General features: G+C 35.9%; 1 protein-coding gene across 7 annotated transcripts in view; it reads right to left on the reverse strand.

Moving 5' to 3' along the window:
- Positions 1–22,136, reverse strand: part of TRPS1 (transcriptional repressor GATA binding 1) — a 370,691-nt gene that overhangs the window by 167,109 nt on the left and 181,446 nt on the right. For all 7 annotated transcript variants that reach the window (XM_049700471.1, XM_012531442.3, XM_004265376.3 and 4 more), the window contains one exon: positions 6,801–7,404. In XM_049700471.1, the coding sequence (XP_049556428.1) occupies positions 6,801–7,404 (604 nt within the window). The remainder of the gene's footprint in view (positions 1–6,800; positions 7,405–22,136) is intronic.

Genomic DNA, 22,136 nt, shown 5'->3' on the forward strand with positions numbered 1-22,136 from the left:
ACAGTGACTTGGACATGGGACACCATTTATTATCAGTCGGATTTTCTCATTTAAATATTATACAGTGTATTCTGTCTTTTAGAAATATCTCTGTATATCCTTAGTTTTTTCTGATTAATCATGACGTTACAGATAGGTAAATTTCCAGGGCATGAAATGGTTCATCGCTTTCATAATTAATATGCCCAAATTAAATCTTAGAAATTGAGAACCTCTTTTTAAAAAGGCAAGTTAACATGTAAAATTATGTGTGAGAGCTATTTGATCATCCTAACATGAGAGATGATACCACTCAATTGATCACATCACAAATGTCCTGTACTTACAAAAACAAAACGGAAGTAAGATTCCTTTGCCTTACCCCTAATCACTGCTAACAACATAAGAAATATGCCGTAAGATAAAGTATCGTGGGTTTTTTCCAAAATGACGTCATAACCCCGATTCTGTTTTACTTGTAAATTATAGTTAATTATAAACATCTATAAATGAGAATGTTACTTCGCCAAAATGAAGGAAATAGGGTTCTTGGAGCCTCACTGAAACTATCTGCATCTCCTTGAACTAGTAGCACAACCACACGCGGCAGTATCCTACTTGCCAAGCGTCCTTGAGTTTATTGGTAGACCATCTTAGTAATCAATGTCCTTGTCTACAAACACTTAATGAAAGTTCACTGACAGAGTCAAAGGGAAGGGAGAGTAAAAGAATATGACAATGGAAACAATATTCACTTTTTTGGTGGGAGCAAATACCAAACACAGAAATCCAAGGTAAAAATTTTTCCTGGATTTTAGGTAATGAACACTTCTGTTAAATCCACCCATCAGACTGGACTTGGCCAGAAAAATACTAGATTCACATCGAGGCTGCGCAGCTCATGGCTGACACACTTTGGAATCATTCTGCATCTGTGCTCCTGAAACTTGGGCCACCTTCTGTATACTCTTCACTTCCAACATCTAAGAACACTCAACAATAGGGTCCTTCTTGGGCCCTGTTATCTTCTGACTCATGCCGTCCGTGAAAAAAAGGAAGCCAAGCAAAAGATAGTTATACAGGAAATAATTAACAGATACCGTGCTGAAGGATACCATTTCACAGGGACTACAAACTTACAGCCCAATTCACTAAAAGATACATCTGCTTCCCCTGCCTTAGAAACCTGGGCCAGCAGAACCATGCCAGACTTCACAAAAAGCCTAGGTTACAAAAAAAGAAAAAAAAAATGTGCTTTTAAAAAATACTTTAGCCAGGGGAGTTGACTTAAAAGAAAGAAATCAGAATAATAGAAAATCCCATTAGTCAAACATATATGTATCAAATTGATTTTACTAGTGATCTATTGTCAAATATGGTATACCAATATAAAAGATGAATAACCAATAAAGGAAAAAAAAAGCTACTTAGATTTTATTTAATAAAAATTAAAATGGTCATGTTCACTATTAAACATAACTAAGAGGATGAATAATTGTTATTTTTAAAATAAATTTATTATATATTTGAATTTAAACCATACCCTTTTCTAATAGGTGACAACAGAAATGCATCTATCTAGGGCAGAAGCACAGAGATATACAAGGATTGTTAATCTCTGGATACAGTAAATGGTTTTTAACATTTTATTCTTAGGCAAAATAAATATCAGCGGCTACCTAAAGAGAAATTTTACAAACAAGGCCTAAAAACTATTTCATAGCTAATGATTAGGGAGGTGTATGCTTCCTATTTTTCCTGGTATAGACTTTTCTCTTTGGTATTCAATATATGCAAATATAAAAAAATTCAAATGGGGTCAGGAAAATGGTTATGTATGTAAACACTATGTTTAGACAACAGTACCTAGATGATAGCTGCTTTTATTTTCATTAAACATGAAGCAAAACAATAAATATCAGACTTTTCACCTGAGATCATCTTTAGTTAAAAAAAAGTTCCTGCGGTCTTCTGTCAATGGTTGTAAAGGCATTCAACACTGTCGCTTGTTTAAACGTCTCTTTGACTGCCAGTGGACTGTCCCCAAAAGAACATTTTTGCATCTCAATAGACTGTCCGGTATCAACAATCTTTAAACTATAAATTTAACGCCGCTGAAGAAAGGGGGAAATAACATCTGCTTTGTACTGTCTTGGTATCACATTTACAAAACGAACAAATAATCATACTACTTTGCCCTTATCTAGAACCCTGCATCTGACGATCTCAAATGGCCCGACAAACATTAATTAACTAAGCTGCGCAGCACTCCTGGGAGGATGGCTGGCATCATGATCCCCTCTAGCAGACAAATGAACGGGATCCTGGGAGGCCCTTTCTCTGAGCCAATGGCTCAACTCGGATCTCAACTCCAAGAACCTGAAACTCAACTCCACAGCCCATGGCCAGACATCTCTGCCAAAACCAAGCAGTGCAAAATGTACATGTTAAACGGGACAAATCCGCAAATAAATTTACACTGAAATCAATCACAAAGAGATTTATTTTTCCCCTAGGTGCATGTGCAAAGTGGACTGATAACTAGGGCATCTGAACTGGTGGAAGAATTAGAGCCTACGAGTTATCTGACTGTGATGTTCTGTCCTGACATGACATGCAGAAGTTTATTACGTAAGTATAGATTTGCCAACTAAACAATTATACTTCTGAGTTTCACTGAAAAATGAAAAAAATGCATGGGATATTGGCAAAGTCTTTGTGAAATTTAATAACAGGTGTTTGCTTCCTTTTAATATGGTTATCAGTTAAAAAACATCGCTTTCTGTGTTATAAAATCCAATCTAAAACGTTAATTACAAGAATGAAACCTAGAATTCCTCAACAGGAAATAATAAAACGAACACAGTTACATCTGCATAAGAAGCTACCAAATAATTAAAAAAATAAATACCTTTGTTAAAATAAAAATTATACAAGAAGCTGATCAGAAAAGAGCACCCGACTACACTGAGTTCTGACTATACTACACTGTTTAGTTTAAAATGAGAAAGGAACATCTATTTGAATATAAAAAACCAATTAACTTTTACTTTTAGCAAGACAGTATTAAAGACATTAACCTCTTCCTGGAGCCAAATTTAAATGCTGCGTTTTCAAAACATTTTCAGGAGCTTATTCATGTTTTATAAGATCTATTCTAGAAGTTTTAAAAGAGGAATAATTAAACTTTACATATAAACTTGGACTATTTCTAGCAAAGCATCTAAAGGGGCTAATATTTCTTTCTACTCATAAAAAGAAAAAACATGATTTTATAGAAATACTGTTAGTGCACACAAAACACTGATTTTCATAAAGCAATTTACAAGATGAAGCTTATGTTAATGTGCTCCCTGCCATACTCAAAGCACAATGATCAACACAGGTCACATACACGATTTAGAATTTTTTATAACAAGATCAATTCCATACTAGTAACAAGGGAAGTCTAAAGGTATTCACCAAATGAAAATACACATAAATGAGCTGCCACTGAATATAAAACTAAAAGCCAAACACTGACCTAAGGAAAAAAAAAAAAAGAAAAAGAAAAGAAAGAAGTGAAGAAAACTAATGAATGTTTTGAAACTTGAGCTCTTCTCTGTGATTCTTATATTTCCTTCCTCACTTTGAGTGCAGCAGAATTTCATAACTACAACCAGTTAGAAACATGTAAAAGAAAGACTAATATTCTGAAAGTGATATTTTAATGATGTGCTTTGTGACATGACCCTAACTCCATTCAGCATACTCTTTAAAATGTTTCCATTATTTAGCAACATAGTGTTAAACTATTTTAAATTAACATTTTCTGTTGGACACATTTTCCACACTTAATTCTTGAATATCACTCTGCCCAGTAGTCAAAGATGATAGTCAAGTTTTTACTTTTAGTATTAGAAACTACATGTATAAATATATTTACATTTGTCCTATTAATGCTTTATTGGATGCTCTAATTAAAAAATCGCTTTTAAAACCTATTTTCCATTTCTTAAATTGCTTACTATTTCAAAATAAACATACCAAACAGCAAGTTAATTTCAAGTTCCATTCTACTATTTAAACTCAAACATGGGTATTACATTCTGTAGATATATACTTACACAGACCCCTGTTTTTTCATTTAAAACATGGAAATTGTATGTGCATATTTCACTTGTGTCCTTATAAATTTTTACAGGACACCTTTGTTACTAACTAGACCTCTAAAATTACAAAATTAAAGTACTTTGGTTTTGCCTTAGTAAATATGATGGCAATATTCTCTTGGGTTTCCCCTGACTGATGGCAGAGGAAGGAATGAGAAGTATATGTTTGCCATGATAACTTAGCAATACCAATTTCTACCACCAAAGTAGATTTCTTGTCAAATTCACAATCAGAATTCACCAAAATAGAATTCTTGTCAAATTCACAATCATGGGCTCTTAATTCTCTCAAGTATCTTAAAAAGCTGATCAGCAAGACATGTGTAAATTAAAACTTTTAAATTCAGTTAATATACTAAATATTGGGTCGGCCAAAAAGTTCATTAGATTTTAAGTAAAAATAAAAGCCACATTTTTTCATTTCATCTAGAACTCTACTGAACAGCGTATTCACTAATCAAATGAATATTTTGGCCGACCCAATATTTCACAATAAATCAAATCAGCTATACCTCCTTATTGCAAATGTCCAATAAAATGGGTGACTTCCAAAAGCACTATTCAAATGCAATGAAAATATAAATTTTAAAGATCAAATTTTACTAAAATCACAGAAGAAAGACCCAGGCCACTTTAAAATACGTCATATATATATATATATATATGTGTATATATATATATATACACACACATATATAGAGAGAGACTTTTTTGTCAGCTCTCAAAATTTAGTAGATGATGGTCTTTAAGTATCACAAATCCTACAGTTAGGAATCTGATATTCACTGTAGAACACAGTTAAGTAGCCTCTTGCTGAAGATTTCCTACTTCAGCAGCTGATGTGGAGGAACTGAAAAGACAGTTGAAATGATGCAACAGAAAGTTGAAGTCAGGGAATTAAGGAAGCGGAGGAATTGAGAAAAACAATTTTTTTAGAAAAGTATTATCATCCTCAGGCTGCTTAAAGAATAGAACTATCCTGCTCAGGCTTTAAATTGCACTGCTTCATAAATTACTGCTCGTTCCAAATTCTTAGTGTTTACAAACGGTGGCAGAAAAGGTAACATTCCAGAAACAGTCTAAAAGAGTCACACAACTTGGTATCAGATGAAGATGTCATGGATGAAAACAGTTTTAAATGAAAAAAAAAAAAAAGAGTGGGGAGTTCTAGTGATACAGATGTAAAGAAATCAATTCCACCACGCTCTCAAGATGCAACATGAAATTTAAAAATCCTAGGACACGTCATTCCTGCCTTATAACCAGAAACCATAAGAGCCACTTGAGACCAGAAGAGTCCTCATATGCTAAGAAAATGATGAGCATTTACAATGATAAAAATGCATAATATATGAAAGAAGCTCCCTAAATTGAACACTCACTTGAAAAGCACAGGAACTATTTCTCTTCTTTCCAAAGTTATTTATGATAAACTTGCTCCTTCCGGGCAGGAAGGATTCTTTGTTTCTCAGTGTACAAGGAGGCATCTCCTCTTCTGCATTCAAGCCCTTCTCTTAGCTCCAGGGCATGACTGCGGATGGGAAAGGTAACAACTTTTATAATTAACTGTGCTCCTCCAAGGGGCGTTTCTCAACTCCACTAGAGAAAGCCAGAGAAGCACAGATAAGCCTCAGAGAATCTACATGAAATGAGAGCGGAGTAGCCAAGCCGACATTGGCAAGAGTAATTTTTCTCCCCAGAATACATCCAGAGAGAACTCGGTGGTCTCTAACCTCCAGGTCAAAGCACTGGGCTGGCTGAACTAACCAGCTCTTTTGTAAAGGTTAGCTGGATTCTGATCCTACCTTCCATGAAGGAACAAAGCTTTGAAATCAACCGGAAAGCTCAAAACTTCTCAAAGTCAAGGTGAGATGTTGAAGTGGTAGTGCCTTAGGCAAAAAGCAAGCATCACTCAACTGAATTTTCAAAACCTAAAATATTTCTTAACAATTCACAGTCTACACAGCATGAAGAGAGTGAGCAAGGATCTTATCTTACAGAGCTTTTGTTTAGTTTCTTTTTCACGCAGGACTGTGTCTTTCTCCCTACAGGAGCCCGATAATGTAAAATTCATGGTTCTCTTCCTCGGATGCTCTTCACACCATTCACACTTAAGTCTATCTCATTTTTCCCCTCCTCTTGGCAACAAAACAACAAGCATTGTCATTTGTACATAATTACGCTGTGAGTTTTAAAAACACTACATTTCCGTATTAACGTCTCACTGAGGGCTTTGCATTCTTAGCGATTTAAATCTCTGCTAATTTCCTTATTAACCATAGACTGTGTCACACCACCTTAAAATTTAAAAGTCATTTCATCATTTTAATGTAACAAATGTGCATCCTTCTGGGATTCCGAGCCTCCCTTCTCCAAAAGCGGCCTCATGGTTTTGCATAATCACCAGGGATGATTAACAAACATTCAATCGGAGCTGAGAGTAGTGACAAACAAGTGACTTCCACCCACTCGATCAAGTGTATGTAGAGTCCACACAAACACACGTGAGCTGCTTTCTACCACTTTGGCCTTATTAAGTATACATCCCCAGACAGATACACATCATTTAGTTACACTTGGTAAGTCATGATACTAACTCTAGAGAATGTACGTTCTCCCCATTTTCCCTTCAAGATATAGGAATTATTTAAAAAAATTAAACCTTCCTACCCGTAACAGGGACTGGGATTCATCCTTGGACTTGTTTTCTCCGGATGCAGGATACTGCTGGGTGAGGGCGCCAGCCTTCTCTCCGCCTGCAGGCACCCCCTGCAGGAAGCCCTTGGTCTCCACAGCCAAGCCATAAATAGGGCGCGCCAGGTGGGCAGCCTCTACGTTGGGGCTATCCCTTAAAGTCTTTGTCTGCTCTTGGGGGCCGGACACAGGGGTCAGAAGCCCCAGGCTTGCTTGGGTATAGGATGGACTGCCCCGTAGGATGTCCGCCCCTCTCCAAGTCACGCTGCGAAGGTCATCACTTGAACTCTCAGCCCAAGCTTTTTCTTTCAGCCCGTCCTTCTCTTCTAGCTTCTCCCTCTTCACCACACTCTCAGCAACCGGCTCTCCCATTTTAGAGTCTGGATTGAGCAGACTGTAGACCTTGAGGTCAATCTTGGGCTCCTCCTTGATGGTGGACACGGCATGCCCGTCCTCTTCGCCGTTGGCTGTAGTGCTGTCCTGTTCCTGGCAGTGAACAGTGTTGAAGTGCTCCAGTAGTGACTGAGTCTCGGCAGCTGTAAAACTGCATTGACGGCATTTGTAGCAGCTGTGTGCTCTCCTGCAGAAGAAGAAAACCATTACTCGAAATCTAGCATTCAGAAGGGCTTTAAAAAAATAGTCTTCAAGCACCTGAATTTTATCTCCTGTAATGTAATAGGTAGTATGCAATACAATATTCTCAATACCCAGAAACTGGCATCTTCCGTTCTAGGTAAGGAATGCAATATTCCCGTTTGTTATATTAGCAATAACAGGTATCTGCACACACAGACACACTTATGCACACACACTCCAGACGAGTCACATTTAAAACTGGTTGATTTGCTTTATTATTGAAGGACCTGCTCTGTTCATTTTACTGTGACCGGATAATCATCAATTCTATATTATTTAATAGATATTCATAAATTTTTATACCTGATTTCATCAATGGACTTTTCTCTTTCCACTTATTTAAACTAAACTGGGATATTTTTCACTATAAATATATATACATTGCTAGTGCTGCAGTGCTCTATACAGCTTTTACATATATTAAAATAAATTCTACCGAACTGATTAAAATGTTCTTTTCTATCATAAAATTTAAATCCATTTAATCAATGAAATGTGGTTGACTGAGCTACATAATCTAGTAAATAAAATAGACCAGAAGCTCAAGTTTTTTAAGACAAATTTTTTCTATCTGTAAGGACTTATGAACATTCAACAAGTTGAATGTCTGTTGGGTACCAAGCAGCATGATAGGTGCTGTACAGATATAGTCATTAAAAGAGTGTGTGTGAATGTATGTTTATGTGTGTGTTTTCTTTTTATAAGGCATAAAACAAGGAGACCTTATTGTTGGATTTCATAGCATCTCCTGCTGTTAAAGACAGAACGGTAACTGTTAAATTAAGAAAAATGTTTGATTAACAAAGAAGAACAGAGGCACTGTATCCTAAAAGGCATACTGGAAAGGTACACAAATAACTGGGAATAAGGCATACATTCTTTAACTGTAAAAACCTTGTATGGCTTTCTAATTAAATAACCATGTGAAACACTTGCTACTCCACGATATAATGTGTTAGGAGTTACAACTTAAAATAACAAAATAAGTTTTGAGAGCTGTTACTTAAAGCTACTGCAGGGGCTTCCCTGGTGACGCAGTGGCTGAGAGTCCGCCTGCCGATGCAGGGGACACGGGTTCGTGCCCCGGTCCGGGAAGATCCCACATGCTGCGGAGCGGCTGGGCCCGTGAGCCATGGCCGCTGAGCCTGCGCTCCGCAACGGGAGAGGCCACAACGGGGAGAGGCCCGTGTACCGCAAAAAAAAAAAAAAAAAAAAAAAGCTACTGCAAAGTAGGTACCCCTATATGTAATCTGTAGATAATCATCACAATATTACTTTGCCAGGCACTGGGTACACATTGGTGAACACAAGGCACACAGTCCTTGTTCACCTGGTGTTTAGAGTCTAGTCAGGAATGACAAGCTTCACATTAGTCTCTAAATAAACATGTAAGGACAAAGAGTAATATGTGCGAAGAATGGAATGGATGGGATGGTAAGGGGGTGGAAGGGCTGCTTAAGGTCCTCAGGAAGGCCTTTCTGAGAGCGATTTATCAAAGCAAAGGATGGAAAGGAGCTATCCTTGTCGGAGGAGGAGGGAGGGGAAAGGGCAGTACATTCTAGCAAGCCTGAGATACTGAAAGAGGCCACTGATGCTTGAGAGGAATAAATAAGAGGAAGCATAATAATCAACAAGCCAGAGGGTCACCTAGAGCTTTGTGGACCACGGCAAGGAGGTAGGTATCTTCAAAGGGAAAGGGAAGCAACTGCAAGGTTATAGGCAGAGGAGTAGCATAGTTAAATGTGTGCTTTAATCACTTTGGGAGTGTAAAAGTTTCTCTACTGGAGGACTTCATTCCGAGACCTGATGGCTGAAAATCCAAAAGAACGTTCTTATTTTATGGAAGCAAAATTCAAAGGTATTAAGACATGTAACAAAATCTCAGCCAATATTTGTTGAGAGTACTTAATTTGGTACATGATTATCTTCTTGTGATTAACAGCTTACATTTGGTTGAACAAATATGGATGCAGGGGACATGGGTTCGTGCCCTGGTCCGGGAAGATCCCACATGCCGTGGAGCGGCTGGGCCCGGGAGCCACGGCCGCTGAGCCTGCGCGTCCGGAGCCTGTGCTCCGCGACGGGAGAGGCCACAGCAGTGGGAGGCCCGCGTACCGTAAAAAAAAAAAAGAGAAGAAGTGCAAGACTCTAGAGTACCACATAACAAAATTATTTTAAAACAGAAGACTCACAGTTTTATTGGAGAAGCAATTTAGTTCACTTAAAAGTAAGACTCTAGAACCAGAATGCCTAAGTTTCAAGCTTGGCTCTGTATTTTACTATATATGTGACTTTGGATAATTTACTGAACCTGCCTCAATTTCCTCACCTGCAAAATGAAAATAATAGTGCATCTAGTATGAGTTAACCAATATAAATCCTAAAATTAAATAAAGCCCCCCTTCTGTGTGAATCTGCATTCTGCACTCTATTCAAAGGAGCTAAAACTTACCACCTGGCATTTTGGTATCATTCTTTTCCACTCCCCCAGGTACCTTAACCATGACAGACATCTTTCTTAAAACCATGTTTATTTCCTAGCAGATCCTTTGTTTTAAGACATTACCAGGTAGAATATATTTTTTGCCTTTTCTGCTTCACCTAGTGGTGTTCAATGGCCTGAAAGATGGAGCAGTTTAGCAGTTAATTGTCAAGCCTTACTCTTTTTTCAATAATAGTAGTCAGACCCATAATCTTAAAATTCTGAATAACAAAGACAGAAAGGGCATTACCTGTGTTTTCCTGAAGTCTTCAGAGGTAGGGATGCTTTGTAAGTGTATTCAGGAGGGTGGTTTAGAACCATAATATATCTAGTAATATATCTCAGTAATTAAGATTATGTGCCTTCAATATCTACTTACTCTGCAATCTAGAAATGTCCTTGAGCCAACCTATTCCTTCACCATAAAAAGACGAATACATCCAACCTTTAACTGGTATGTGACTGACATGTCCTCCTAAATATACAAGGAGTTCTGGGTGTGTCCTGTCTAGGCAATGAATTCATCACAACGTATCACTTTTGACACAAGGTGTCTGGGGGCTTCTAGGTTTTCTAGTTTCAAGTTCCTGTCCCAACGGACAACTCTCTGACTCCTTGCAGGTCTCGGCAAGAGCTGTTCAGATCTGCCCACAGAGGAGCTCTTATTCTGACTGATCAAGGCAAAGCCTTCCGTGATACAGGTGCTGGAGGACTGTCCAAATGCAGAGGACGGTGAGGCTGGGTGTAAAGCAGAAAGGAGACAGAAACTGCAGAGATAAGTTTTCAGTGAGAACCGGGTTTTACATTGAAAAGAAAAACACATACTAACAGGAAGGATATTAAAACGAGCTGGCAATAACAAGCTCAACGCACACACGTTTTCTTTTGAAGACTTCAAAGCACTCACATGTATGTGATCTCACATTCCACTGAGGTATAAAGCCCATTTTATAGATAAGTAAAATGAAGAAAGTGCCTTGTCCATTTAGTCTACATCAAGTCAAGAATACAGGGCTTCTACCTTCCAGACTGATGTTCTATTTTTCTATCCTCGGTTGCGTGAATTTTTAACTTTATACAAAAATAAATAAAATTACTGACAATACTGACAATGAAAAATGAGGGATAAAAATTGAAAAATGAGGGGAAGGGAAAGGTCTTCTAACTGACAGAAGTGAGACTGACTACAGCAATGGTTTGCAAAACGGGCTGCAACTGAAGGAGTTTCTTAGCAATACAGATTCCAGGGCCTCTCAGTTGCCCTACTGAAGATCTGAATCTCCTGGACATAACTTGAGAATCTGAATTTTTAGTAAGGTCTTCAGGGGACACCCATGCAGGGACCAGTCACAAACTACATTAGTAGATATATCCTGGTTCAAAACAACTGAATGAACACACTCAAGACATCCTCTACCACCTGTGACTCTAATAAAACACAGGTAATGCCCTTACTATCTTTGTTATTCAGAATCATAAGATTCTGAGTGTGACTCCTATTCATGAAAAGAGAGTAAAGCTTGACAATTAAGCAGTAAACTGCTAAACTGCTCCATCTTTCAGGCCACTGAACACCCTGAGGTGAAGCAGAAAAGGCAATTTGCTGCATAATACTCTGGAGAACTGAAGGACTTCTTTCTCCATATAATAGTCATCAAATAAATGATAGGAAATATATTAAAAAGACAACATCACTGTACTTTCAAAAGCTGGGAGCAACATGAACTTTTCAATCACCTATGCTAACATCTAGAGCGGTGCTTCTTAAACCCTAACATGCAGAAGAATCATCTGGGAATCTTGTTAAAACTCAGATTCTGATTCTGGAAATCTGGGGTGGTACCCAATAGTCTCTATTTCTTACAAAATCCCAGATGATGCTGATGCTGTTGGTTCCCAGACCACACTTAAATAGCAAAAGTCACGAAGCCATGGTCAGAAATACGTCGATGAGTGTTAGATTGGAATGAACTCTCAGTATATATACTCAGTACTTGACAGAACATTCCCAAATGAATTCTTTATGATGAGCAACATCATCTTCCCTCTTAAAGCACATACTCCCACCTCTGAAAGTCAACCCTAACAGCTTCATAAGCTAAAACTATAAACATGACATTGTCAAGCATAATCCGCAAATAGTCATTCATCTTCTTTATTTCACTGTTTGGGGATCATCTTTTAGTATTCTTTAGTTCTAGGCCATTTATATATATTACTCTACAACAATCACACATAGTACCTATTTCCATCCCTACTTCATACAATAAGAACGTGAAGCACAGACAAGTCAATTCATAAAATAATACGGAGTGCATGATGCAGTCTTCTAGCTCGTGTCCATAGCTATTCTTGCATGTATGCTGTTTGGTAGTTGATGCAATACTACTAGCTTGTTCAGGAATTAGTTCCTGAAAGATTTGGGTATATTTCTGACTTGTGTCACTCTCAACAATAACTGAAAAGCCCTTCAACTTAATGCCATGTCCCCCCAAAATAAAAAGATTATTTTAATGCCTAGTATAAGAAACATTACTGAAGAATAAAAGTTTAGTCATTGAGAAACTACGTTAGTTTGGACTCTGCTCTAGCCTACTGAATACATTTCATTTTATCAACATTAATATTGAAAACCTCAAAAGGTTCAGGGAGTTTTCTCTTCAGTTTTCAAGACCCACCTTAACTACCTTTTCATCCATAAAGACTTCCCAAATGACTCAAACCCAAGAGTAAACCTACCATCCTCTGAGCTACTCTGAAACTCTGTCATCCAGAGGATTTTTTTCACATTGCATTTTATTAAAATGAATGGCCTTTGATTTAACTGATGGCATAAAAAGATTTATTTCATCATTTAAAAAGTTCTCATTCACCAAATAATCATGTATGTCTTACTTTACAGTTATATTGTAATTGCCTTAAAATCAAGATCAAAGCCCACACATCTCTATATATCCCTTCCAGCTCCACCCAGAACATCCAGATAGTCAGTAAATATCCACTTAATAACCAAAGGAATGAACCACCACAGCTCTGGTAATGCTAGACTTAATATGTAAAGTCATAAAGCAGCAGAGAAATATTAAGAAGTACATAGATATTTTGCAGATGGTATATTTTGAATGGTTCTCTGAATAAACTCTTCATTATTTAAAAACTCCTAGAACTTCTAGCTACATGAAGCTCAACTAATTTAAAAGACACTGCAAATATATTTGCATTAATTTAAATTCTATACTCTGCTGCCAACTGGATAGCAAACATCCTCTTCATGCTACCTGAAGAAAAAAGATGTCAGTCTGTAGATCTCCCTACCATTATCAGTGCCAGATAAAATACAGGATGCCCAGTTAAATGTGAATTTCAGATAATAAACAAATAATATTTTAGTGTAAGTATGTCCCATACAATGTTTGGGACATACTTACATAAAATCTCAATTTTTCCAGTGCAAAACTTTAGACAATGAACACAATCAACTTTGATAAAACAGATAATCATCTTTTGCCTCCAGAAAAAACTACATCAAGCTGCATAAAAAAAACAACTTGTACTTAATTCAAGTGACTTAAAATTTCTTTGAGAAAAGATGTTTTATTCCTTATTCTACTTGACAGAAATTTCATGTGCTATAAAAAAGCATTTATTTCAGATCCATTCATATTTCAACACCTTTTATCCTAGCAGTATCATTTTATTCATTAGTAGAGATTAAAAATTATCTTCATAATTCATAAAGAACTGAGGTTTTCTAGATTCTAGAAAAAAATCAGCTAAAAGGTGCTAGTCTTTTGCTCTACTCTGATAATATTTCTGTATTTTGATTTTCATAACAAACAGCTCATGGTATTTGTGGAGTCAGCTCTAAACAATGCTTTGTTTTTTTCCTTTTAATGTCAACTTCCAGAGATTTATGCCATAACTTAAAAAGCGCTCCTTCACCGAATAACTGTATTTCACTTTCAATAGTTTTAACCATAGTTTTTCTTCTTCAACGACTAAATGGACATCAAAGTAAATGAATAAATTATAAATACTAATCAATTAAGACTTCAAAGGTATTTTTTGGTAATTATGGAAACAAATACCTACAGATAAATTGTCACAAAGGAAGAGTAAATGAAGTGATTTAATTTAAATATAGTTCAGTATATGTGACAACTAATTAGTCATTTTTTGTGTCATAAGAGTCTACAGGTGTGGCACTTGAGGTCACTGCCACTGTTGAATGTTGGAATGAAAAGCATCTGAAGAGAGTATTTGAGGGACAAAAACAGAAAAGGAATTACAGATGTATAGGTGGGTAACCGATAATCAACTTTTAAAAGCTGAAAATTTAATATTCAGCCTTAGTCAAGTGCAAAGGAGTAGTCTACAAAATATAATCTAAGGAAAATTGAAATTCTGAATGAATAAGATTCCATTCAATCCACTCATCTTGTATTTTTATACTGAAATAATCTGATGAGTATTTACTTATTTGGAATAACTGGGTTCTTTTAGAAGGGCGTGGGGTGATTTCACCTTCACGTGGTAGAAGAAAACACAACTAATGTCATAGCTGAAAAATCTCAATTTATGATTCACTTTCAAAAAGAAGATATCCCTACCAAACATTCAAAACAGAAAAATAAATCTTCTCATGAAATAGAAAGTAAACAAGAAAAGAGAAATAAATTATATAATATGAAATGTAAATCATGGCTAAAATTTATCTTATTCCATGACTCGATAACTGTTCCTATACAAAGTCTTCAGGACCATTAAATCTGAAATTTCTAATAAATAATGTATCCAAATAAAGGTAGTGCAATTGTGGGTTATTTTCTTGATGGACTATAATACCTTGGGTAACTTTCTGTCTCACAATGGGAATTTTCAACTCGAACCATGATGTCCATTTCAAGGTTTTACAGGCAACTGATTTATTAGGTATTGTTTAAAAGAGCATGACACATAAAATACACAAATCTAGATGTAACCATCTTGGTACTCACCCTTTTAGAAACTCTGTACTAATGCACTGTGTACTTAGCTTTTTCAGATGTGCTGATAATTAAGTGCTTATCATAAAATCTATTCTTCAGAACTAGCAGAGCACACAGTTCATGTTCCTTCCCAGAGCTCTTTTAAGGTAGAAATTGTGCAGTAGCTACATTAATTTAATCAGCTACTGCATCCAATGTTATTTCCTTTAGCCTGAGATATATATTTTATGTCTAAAATATTCAAACACTGTTTAAAAAATTTTAACGCATTCATAAATCCCTAAACAGACAGATGCTTGTCATCACATACACTACCAAAAAATGTGTACATTTTTCCACATTCTAGTCAATTAGGTAGATAATGACTATATCACTGATTTTCCAGTAGTTTTTTAATAATAAGGGAAGTTGACTATTTATTTAAATATTTATTGGATATGTGTATTGATGAGAATTGATGCCTCATTTTTAAAATTTTATCATGTAATATTAATCGCACACATGTACACGTACATATATACACATTCATATCTAGGTTTAGCAAAAAATGAAAATGAACATAATCATAGGATCATAAGATATGATTGATATATGTATATATATTCTTTATCTTTATATGGAGAGATACAGAGTGACAGAGTCTATGTACACACACACATATATATATATACAGAGAAAGAAAGAATGATATATTTATAGAGGGAAAATAATGTTTATGGTACAGTTCAATATATGTATATGAATGTAACAAATATACATGGTGTATACATATATAAATATGTATGAATATATGTATACAGTTTTGTTTTGCTAGTTTTTATGAACTTCTATGAAATGGTATGAAGCTACAAATAGTTGTCTTTGATTTGTTTTTATTCGGTCAAAATTATATTTATAAGACATCCATGTTGTATTCAACTGTCATTTATTCAAATTCACTATTGTATAATATTCCACTGTATGACAAATCTATAAGTTACTTAACTAACCTCTTATGTATAGTTGAGGGTTTTTTCTTATTTGTTTTGCTTTTTAATTTTTGTTTCGGTTGTTTTGCTCTTTAAAAAAATACTACTTTGAACATTTTTGCACATGTTTCCTAGTGTTCCCACATAAGAAGTTTTCTTCTGAGGAGTGAAATTACATGGTCTTTGGGAATACGAGCATCTGACATTGCCAGAATTTGCTAAATTCACTTTATAAAATTATACGTACTGGCAATTTTTATCCATTTTTAATCCATTATATATTTTTTGTCTTAACACCTATGTTTCCTGGAATAAATAAAATGACCTCATTGTTTTCTTTGGTTAATATTTGCCTTGTGTGATTTCATCTATCCTTATCTTTCTGCTATGGACGTCTGATTTAATTACACTGAGTATAAGGGTGTGTTCTATATGATACTGTTTTTTTTTTTTTTTTTTTGGTACGCGGGCCTCTCCCATTGCAGAGCACAGGCTCCGGACGCTCAGGCTCAGTGGCCATGGCTCACGGGCCCAGCCGCTCTGCGGCATGTGGGATCTTCCCGGACCGGGGCACGAACCCGTATCCCCTGCATCGGCAGGCGGACTCTCAACCACTGCACCACCAGGGAAGCCCGATACTGTTTTTCTGAAATCTTATTTCTTATTGGCTTAGTATGTATCAAATTTTATAAGCATTTTATATCTGCTTGAAAAGCATGTGCATTCTCTAATTGTTGGGTGTAGAATTTATGTATTTTAATTAAATCAAGTTAAAAAAAAAACAAACAGTGAGTTCCCTGGTGACCTAGAGGTTAGGATTCTGGGCTTTCACTGCCGTGGACCAGGTTCAATCCCTGGTCAGGGAACTGAGATCCTGCAAGCCACACGGCACTGCCAAGATAAATAAATAACTAAATAAATAAGTTTCTTAATTTGTTGCTCAAATATTTTATATTTTGAAAAATTTTTTTCTGTTCAACCTTTAATAAGGGAGGTTTCCTAAAATGTACTACTGTGATTGTGGTTTGTCATATTTTCCCTGTAGTTCTTGATCAATTTGTGCTTTACATATATATTTATTTATATTTATATTTTACATATTTGTAATTATTATATATCCCTGATGAACTGAACCTCTTATCATTAGTAATGACTTTTCCTGCATATGCTTTTTGTCTTAGTCTAAATTGTATGAGATTAATAAAGCTACCTCAATTGTTCTTTCATTTATATTTACGCCTATAATTTAGTCTATTTTGCTCTTTCAAACTCTCCATAGCCTTATGCTTTGAGTGTGTAACCTATAAACAGCTTATAGTTAAATTTTTTTTAATATGTCTGATAATATCTTTTAAGTGGAAAGTTTAACCCCCACAGATTCATTAAGATTTTTGATATCTGGACTTTTTTTTTTTTACCATCTTCCTTTAAAAATTCTATTTGTCTACTTTTTCCCATGTATCCTCTAAAAAAGGATACATTAAAAAAAAGATTGAATTTTATGGGTGTTCTTTATTTTGTTGTCCATTTTTCTCCTCTATAGCTTTGGAAGTTATGTACTCATTTCCTACTCTTTCATTAGTTATCCCTAAAGTTATCAAAATATGCATAACAAAGTCCTAACTCACTAACTCCAGACAATTCAAGCACTTTAGAACACCTTAATTCTGATCAATCTCCCTGCAAACTCACATAATAGTGTTGCCCAATAACTCAGTCTATCCCTTTTTAACTGCATAAATTAGGCATGCTATGGCTGTTGAGACTTACTCACAGTTCCCTGGTCTTTGTTTATGTGAAAATGTCTTTGCTCTTATTTTTGGAAGGTAGTTTTGACAGGCAGGCAATCCTAGGTTGACTTTTTTTTTTTTCTTCAAAACTGCATAGTATTCCTCCGTCTTCTGGTTTCCATTGTGGCTGATAAAAAGTCTACTGTTAACCTAACAGTCTTTTCTGAATAGTTGAGCTGTTGTTTCTCTTTAGCTGCTCTAAGGAACCTCTCTGCCTTAGCATTTCAATTTTTACTACAAGATGTCTATGACTGAATTTATTTGTGTACAGATGGCCCCCAACTTATGATGGTTCGACTCATAATCTTTCAACCTTAGGATGGTGCAAAAACCATATGCAGTCAGTAGAAACCATACTTTGAATTTTGAATTTGGATCTTTTACTGGGCTAATAATATGCAGGATACGTGGTATGATACTCTCTCATGATGCTGGGTCGAAGAAGGGAACCCCAGCTCCCAGTCAGCCACATGATCAGGAGGGGAAAAAACCAATACATTTACAACCATTCTGTACCCAGACAACCATTCTGGTTTTCACTTTCAGTACAGTATTCAATAAATTACATAAGATAGTCAACACTTTATTATAAAATAGGCTTTGTGTTAAAAGATTTTTCTCAACTATAGGGTGCAAGTGTTCTGAGCACATTTAAGTTAGGCTAGGCTAAGCTATGATTTCAGTAGGTTAGTTGTATTAAATGCATTTTTGATCTACGTTATTTTCAACTTATACTGGGTTTATTGGGACATAAACCCATCATAAGTCGAGGAAGATCTACATATTCTGCTCAGTATAAGCTATCCTATTTTGTACCTGTGTGTTTATGTCTTTCATCAGTTTTAAGAACTCATCTGCCATTATCTTCTCAAATATTGATTGCTTATCTTCCATTCAATATTCTTTTCTTCTGGGACTCTAATTAGATGCATGCCAGAACAGCTTCTTGTATTTTCATATCTTAATATCCACTTTTGATATTTTCCATCCCCTTCCCCTCTCTTAAGTATTCTGGCTAATATCTTCAGATTTAACTTCTGATTAACTCATTTGCTAATATATTACTTAACTTATCCATATGTTTTAAATTTCAATAATTAGATTGTCCATTCAAAAATGCTATTGTTTCTTTTTTGAATATTCCTGGTTATTTATAGTCTCATGTAGCTTGATCAATTTATAAGTGTAATTTTCATTTCTTTAAACATTTATTAATTATTATTTTTTAAATGAAAACTGCTGATCTGAAGTTCCTGGGTATCTAAAGCTATTATTTGCTTTTCCTACTGATTTCACATGTAGTGATTTACATCCACACTCATATGGTAAACTGTTGTAATGTGGAAGCTCATGTAAGGTTTATCTTAAGCCATACGTAACATGGAGGTGAAAAGTGGAGTATTTTCCTGGAGATAAATCTGTGTTTACTTCTGACAGGAGTCAGAGGAAGGCAGTAATGTTGAATCACATTAGCCAACTTCAAGGTGCCAGCTTAGAGTGACACTCATGGATTCAACGCCCTCTCTCTGCCAGTGACTCTGGGCTTAGTCTCAATATAACTGCAGTATCAATGCAGCATTTTTCATCCATGAAAACTTGCATTCCCTGCTTGCTCTCCCCAGTCTGGGTTTAGCTCACTTTTGGTGAAGGGGTGAAGAGAAAAGCTTCAGAACTTTCACTTAATTCATGGAAGTCTAACAAGTCACTAAGAAATTATGTTTTATCTGGTATAGTTGCTTTGTAAGGAGGTATTCCTCCCACAACTCCAGAAACACAAAGTTATAACACTGAAAATGTTGATTAGGAGAATGGTAGTCAATTAGAGAATGGATACACTAGTTAATTAAATAATATATAATAAAAGAAATGGAGTGTGAGAAACAAACATGAGTGGAATATAACAATTCTGTCATGACGTGAACTACGGGGTATCATAAGTAAATATGAAACATAAAGAAAGGAGAACTGGCCAAGTTTCACTTACTAAGTGGATAATGTTGGCAGTTCAACTCAGGTTAAACTGGTTCTTTAGGAAAATGCCCATGGAATGAAATCCACAGTGAGGTTTTTCTCTGATAGCTTTAAATCAACTCTCTTGCTTCTTAGCTGTAGTTATTTTATAGCTACATGATTTCACACATTGTACAGCTCTCCGTTTGTGCTATCTTTTTTAGTACACTATAAGTCTTGTACATAAAGTATTCAAAAGCCTAGAATATAATCCCCAGTAATAACAGAATTGTGGTAAAAGTTTCCCAACATGAATAATATGAATAAATATAAATTTAACTAGAAAGATAGTATTGTGATGTGGTAAATTTCTCTCCTCCTACACTACCTTCAAAATGTAGCATTTGGGGGAAGTGCTTTGATAGCAGATTAAGTTTTCAACATTCATGTGACTATCTGTTTTCACATCCCTGGAGCCTCCACTGTTCAACTTTCAGTAGAGTTTCTTTATACTTCTTACCAAGCTGTGGCTCCTGAAACAGTAAGTCTCCAAATTTCAAATATTTCTAAAAGAACTCAAGCAGAGCAACTTAAAGGACCTAGGATCACACAAACTACATCAGGTTTTAAGAATAAGTGCGAGAGGATTATAATGACCTAGAGACAAGTGCTGCTAATTATTTTTAATCTAATAAAATACTAAGAAGGTTGACTTAAGTTCAAAATGTACTTCCATTTTGTGTGTCCTCAGAAGGGTTCCAAGACCGTACAATAGTCAAAGATTAAATTAAAACTCACCATGGAGATTTCGACTTATTCATGACTACTGTGAAGTCAAAATCTCACAGGGATCTCATTTATTTAAATGTACTCACTGAGCACCTATTACCCATCCTGGCACTACTACGCTAAATCGTGCAGACACAGCAATGAACAAAATAGAACTAGTCTCTTCCCTCTGGAGCTTACTTTCATTACTGAATATTAATTAAACTCTGAGATTATTCAGTAATATTTTTATTCATATTTATTTCTTAGATTTTGTTTGTTTAACCAAAACATATGGAATCTCTATTTTTCCAGCCAAGTTTTCAACCAATAGCCTCAGCTTCCTCAAAAAAAGCCACTCATCCAAGGGATCTGGTATCTACATGCATCAGTGTGTGTGTGTGTGTGTGTGTGTGTGTGTGTGTTTTGGCTAATTTCTTCATGATTAAAAAAAGCCTCCTCCTTCAAAAAAAGAATGGGTTATCTAATTTCTACATCGCTTAAGAAATGTACACGCACAGTATACATACTAACAAGGCTCAGAAGGAAGCTAATGTCTGCTTGCCCCAGAAATAAATAAGCATGCAGCTAACATCAAAAGAGCCAGAAACACTCACTGCAAGTGTGAACACATATTTGATCGCAGGACTGTGTCTTTCCCAGGGCTGACCTTATAAATTAAACAGTGTAAATCTCAAGGAAGTGTTTTCTGAACGTTTAGATCCACTGTGAACATTAGGATGCCCTTCAAATTAACGTGTAACATTGTTAGCCTATTGCTGGACATAAACTGCTTCGTTACTGGTGATTGAGAAAACAGACACACACTGGTACCAACACACAACTTTTTAAAATAATGGGAGGAACTATTTAAAATCTTGGGATGTGAAAATTTAAATAACCAGATTTTTTAAACTAGGATATTGAGTCTGCAAATGGAAAAGCCCTTAAAAATAGTAAATAAAGCTCTTGACTTTGATGCTTAGAGGCATGATAACAAGAGTACCCAATACTCTGGAAGTAATAACTGAATGCACTATGCTACCAGGATTCTGCTAAATCATAAGTTCCATAAGGGCACTATGTTTATGTTCTTTTCTCCTATTTTATAATCAATGCCTGGCACTATGTGTATTTTTGTAGTTAATTAGTTAAGAAATGAATACATAAATGAAATAAAGATATATATTCTAGGGCTTCCCTGGTGGCATAGTTGTTGAGAGTCCGCCTGCCTTTGCAGGGGACACGGGTTCGTGCCCCGGTCTGGGAAGATCCCACATGCCGCGGAGCAGCTGGGCCCGTGAGCCATGGCCGCTGAGCCTGAGTGTCTGGAGCCTGTGCTCCGCAATGGGAGAGGCCACAACAGTGAGAGGCCCGCCTACTGCAAAAAAAAAAAAAAAAAACAATGTATTCTAAACTCATCTCTAGAAAGTATGAAAGATTAATTGGGAAAGCTAATGTTTATAACAAGAATAAGATGAAAGTAGAAGGAAAACAGTAACACACCTTACATCTATTTACGAATATGAAACAACGTAAGCAGGTTTGCTCGCTCAGAGTGTACAGAAACCCAAAGTCACACATATTACAGAGTTCTCTGCTTCACATTACTGTCTGTATGCAAAACAAGGATGTTGCTTAATTTTTTAAAACTAGAAGAATGTCCAATTTCATTTTAAAAGAAAAACGAGCAACATGTTCTCAAGCGGATTGTTTCCCAGGTGGAATAG

This window comes from Orcinus orca, chromosome 17, assembly GCF_937001465.1.
Source record: "Orcinus orca chromosome 17, mOrcOrc1.1, whole genome shotgun sequence".
In the NCBI taxonomy this organism is placed as follows: domain Eukaryota; kingdom Metazoa; phylum Chordata; class Mammalia; order Artiodactyla; family Delphinidae; genus Orcinus; species Orcinus orca.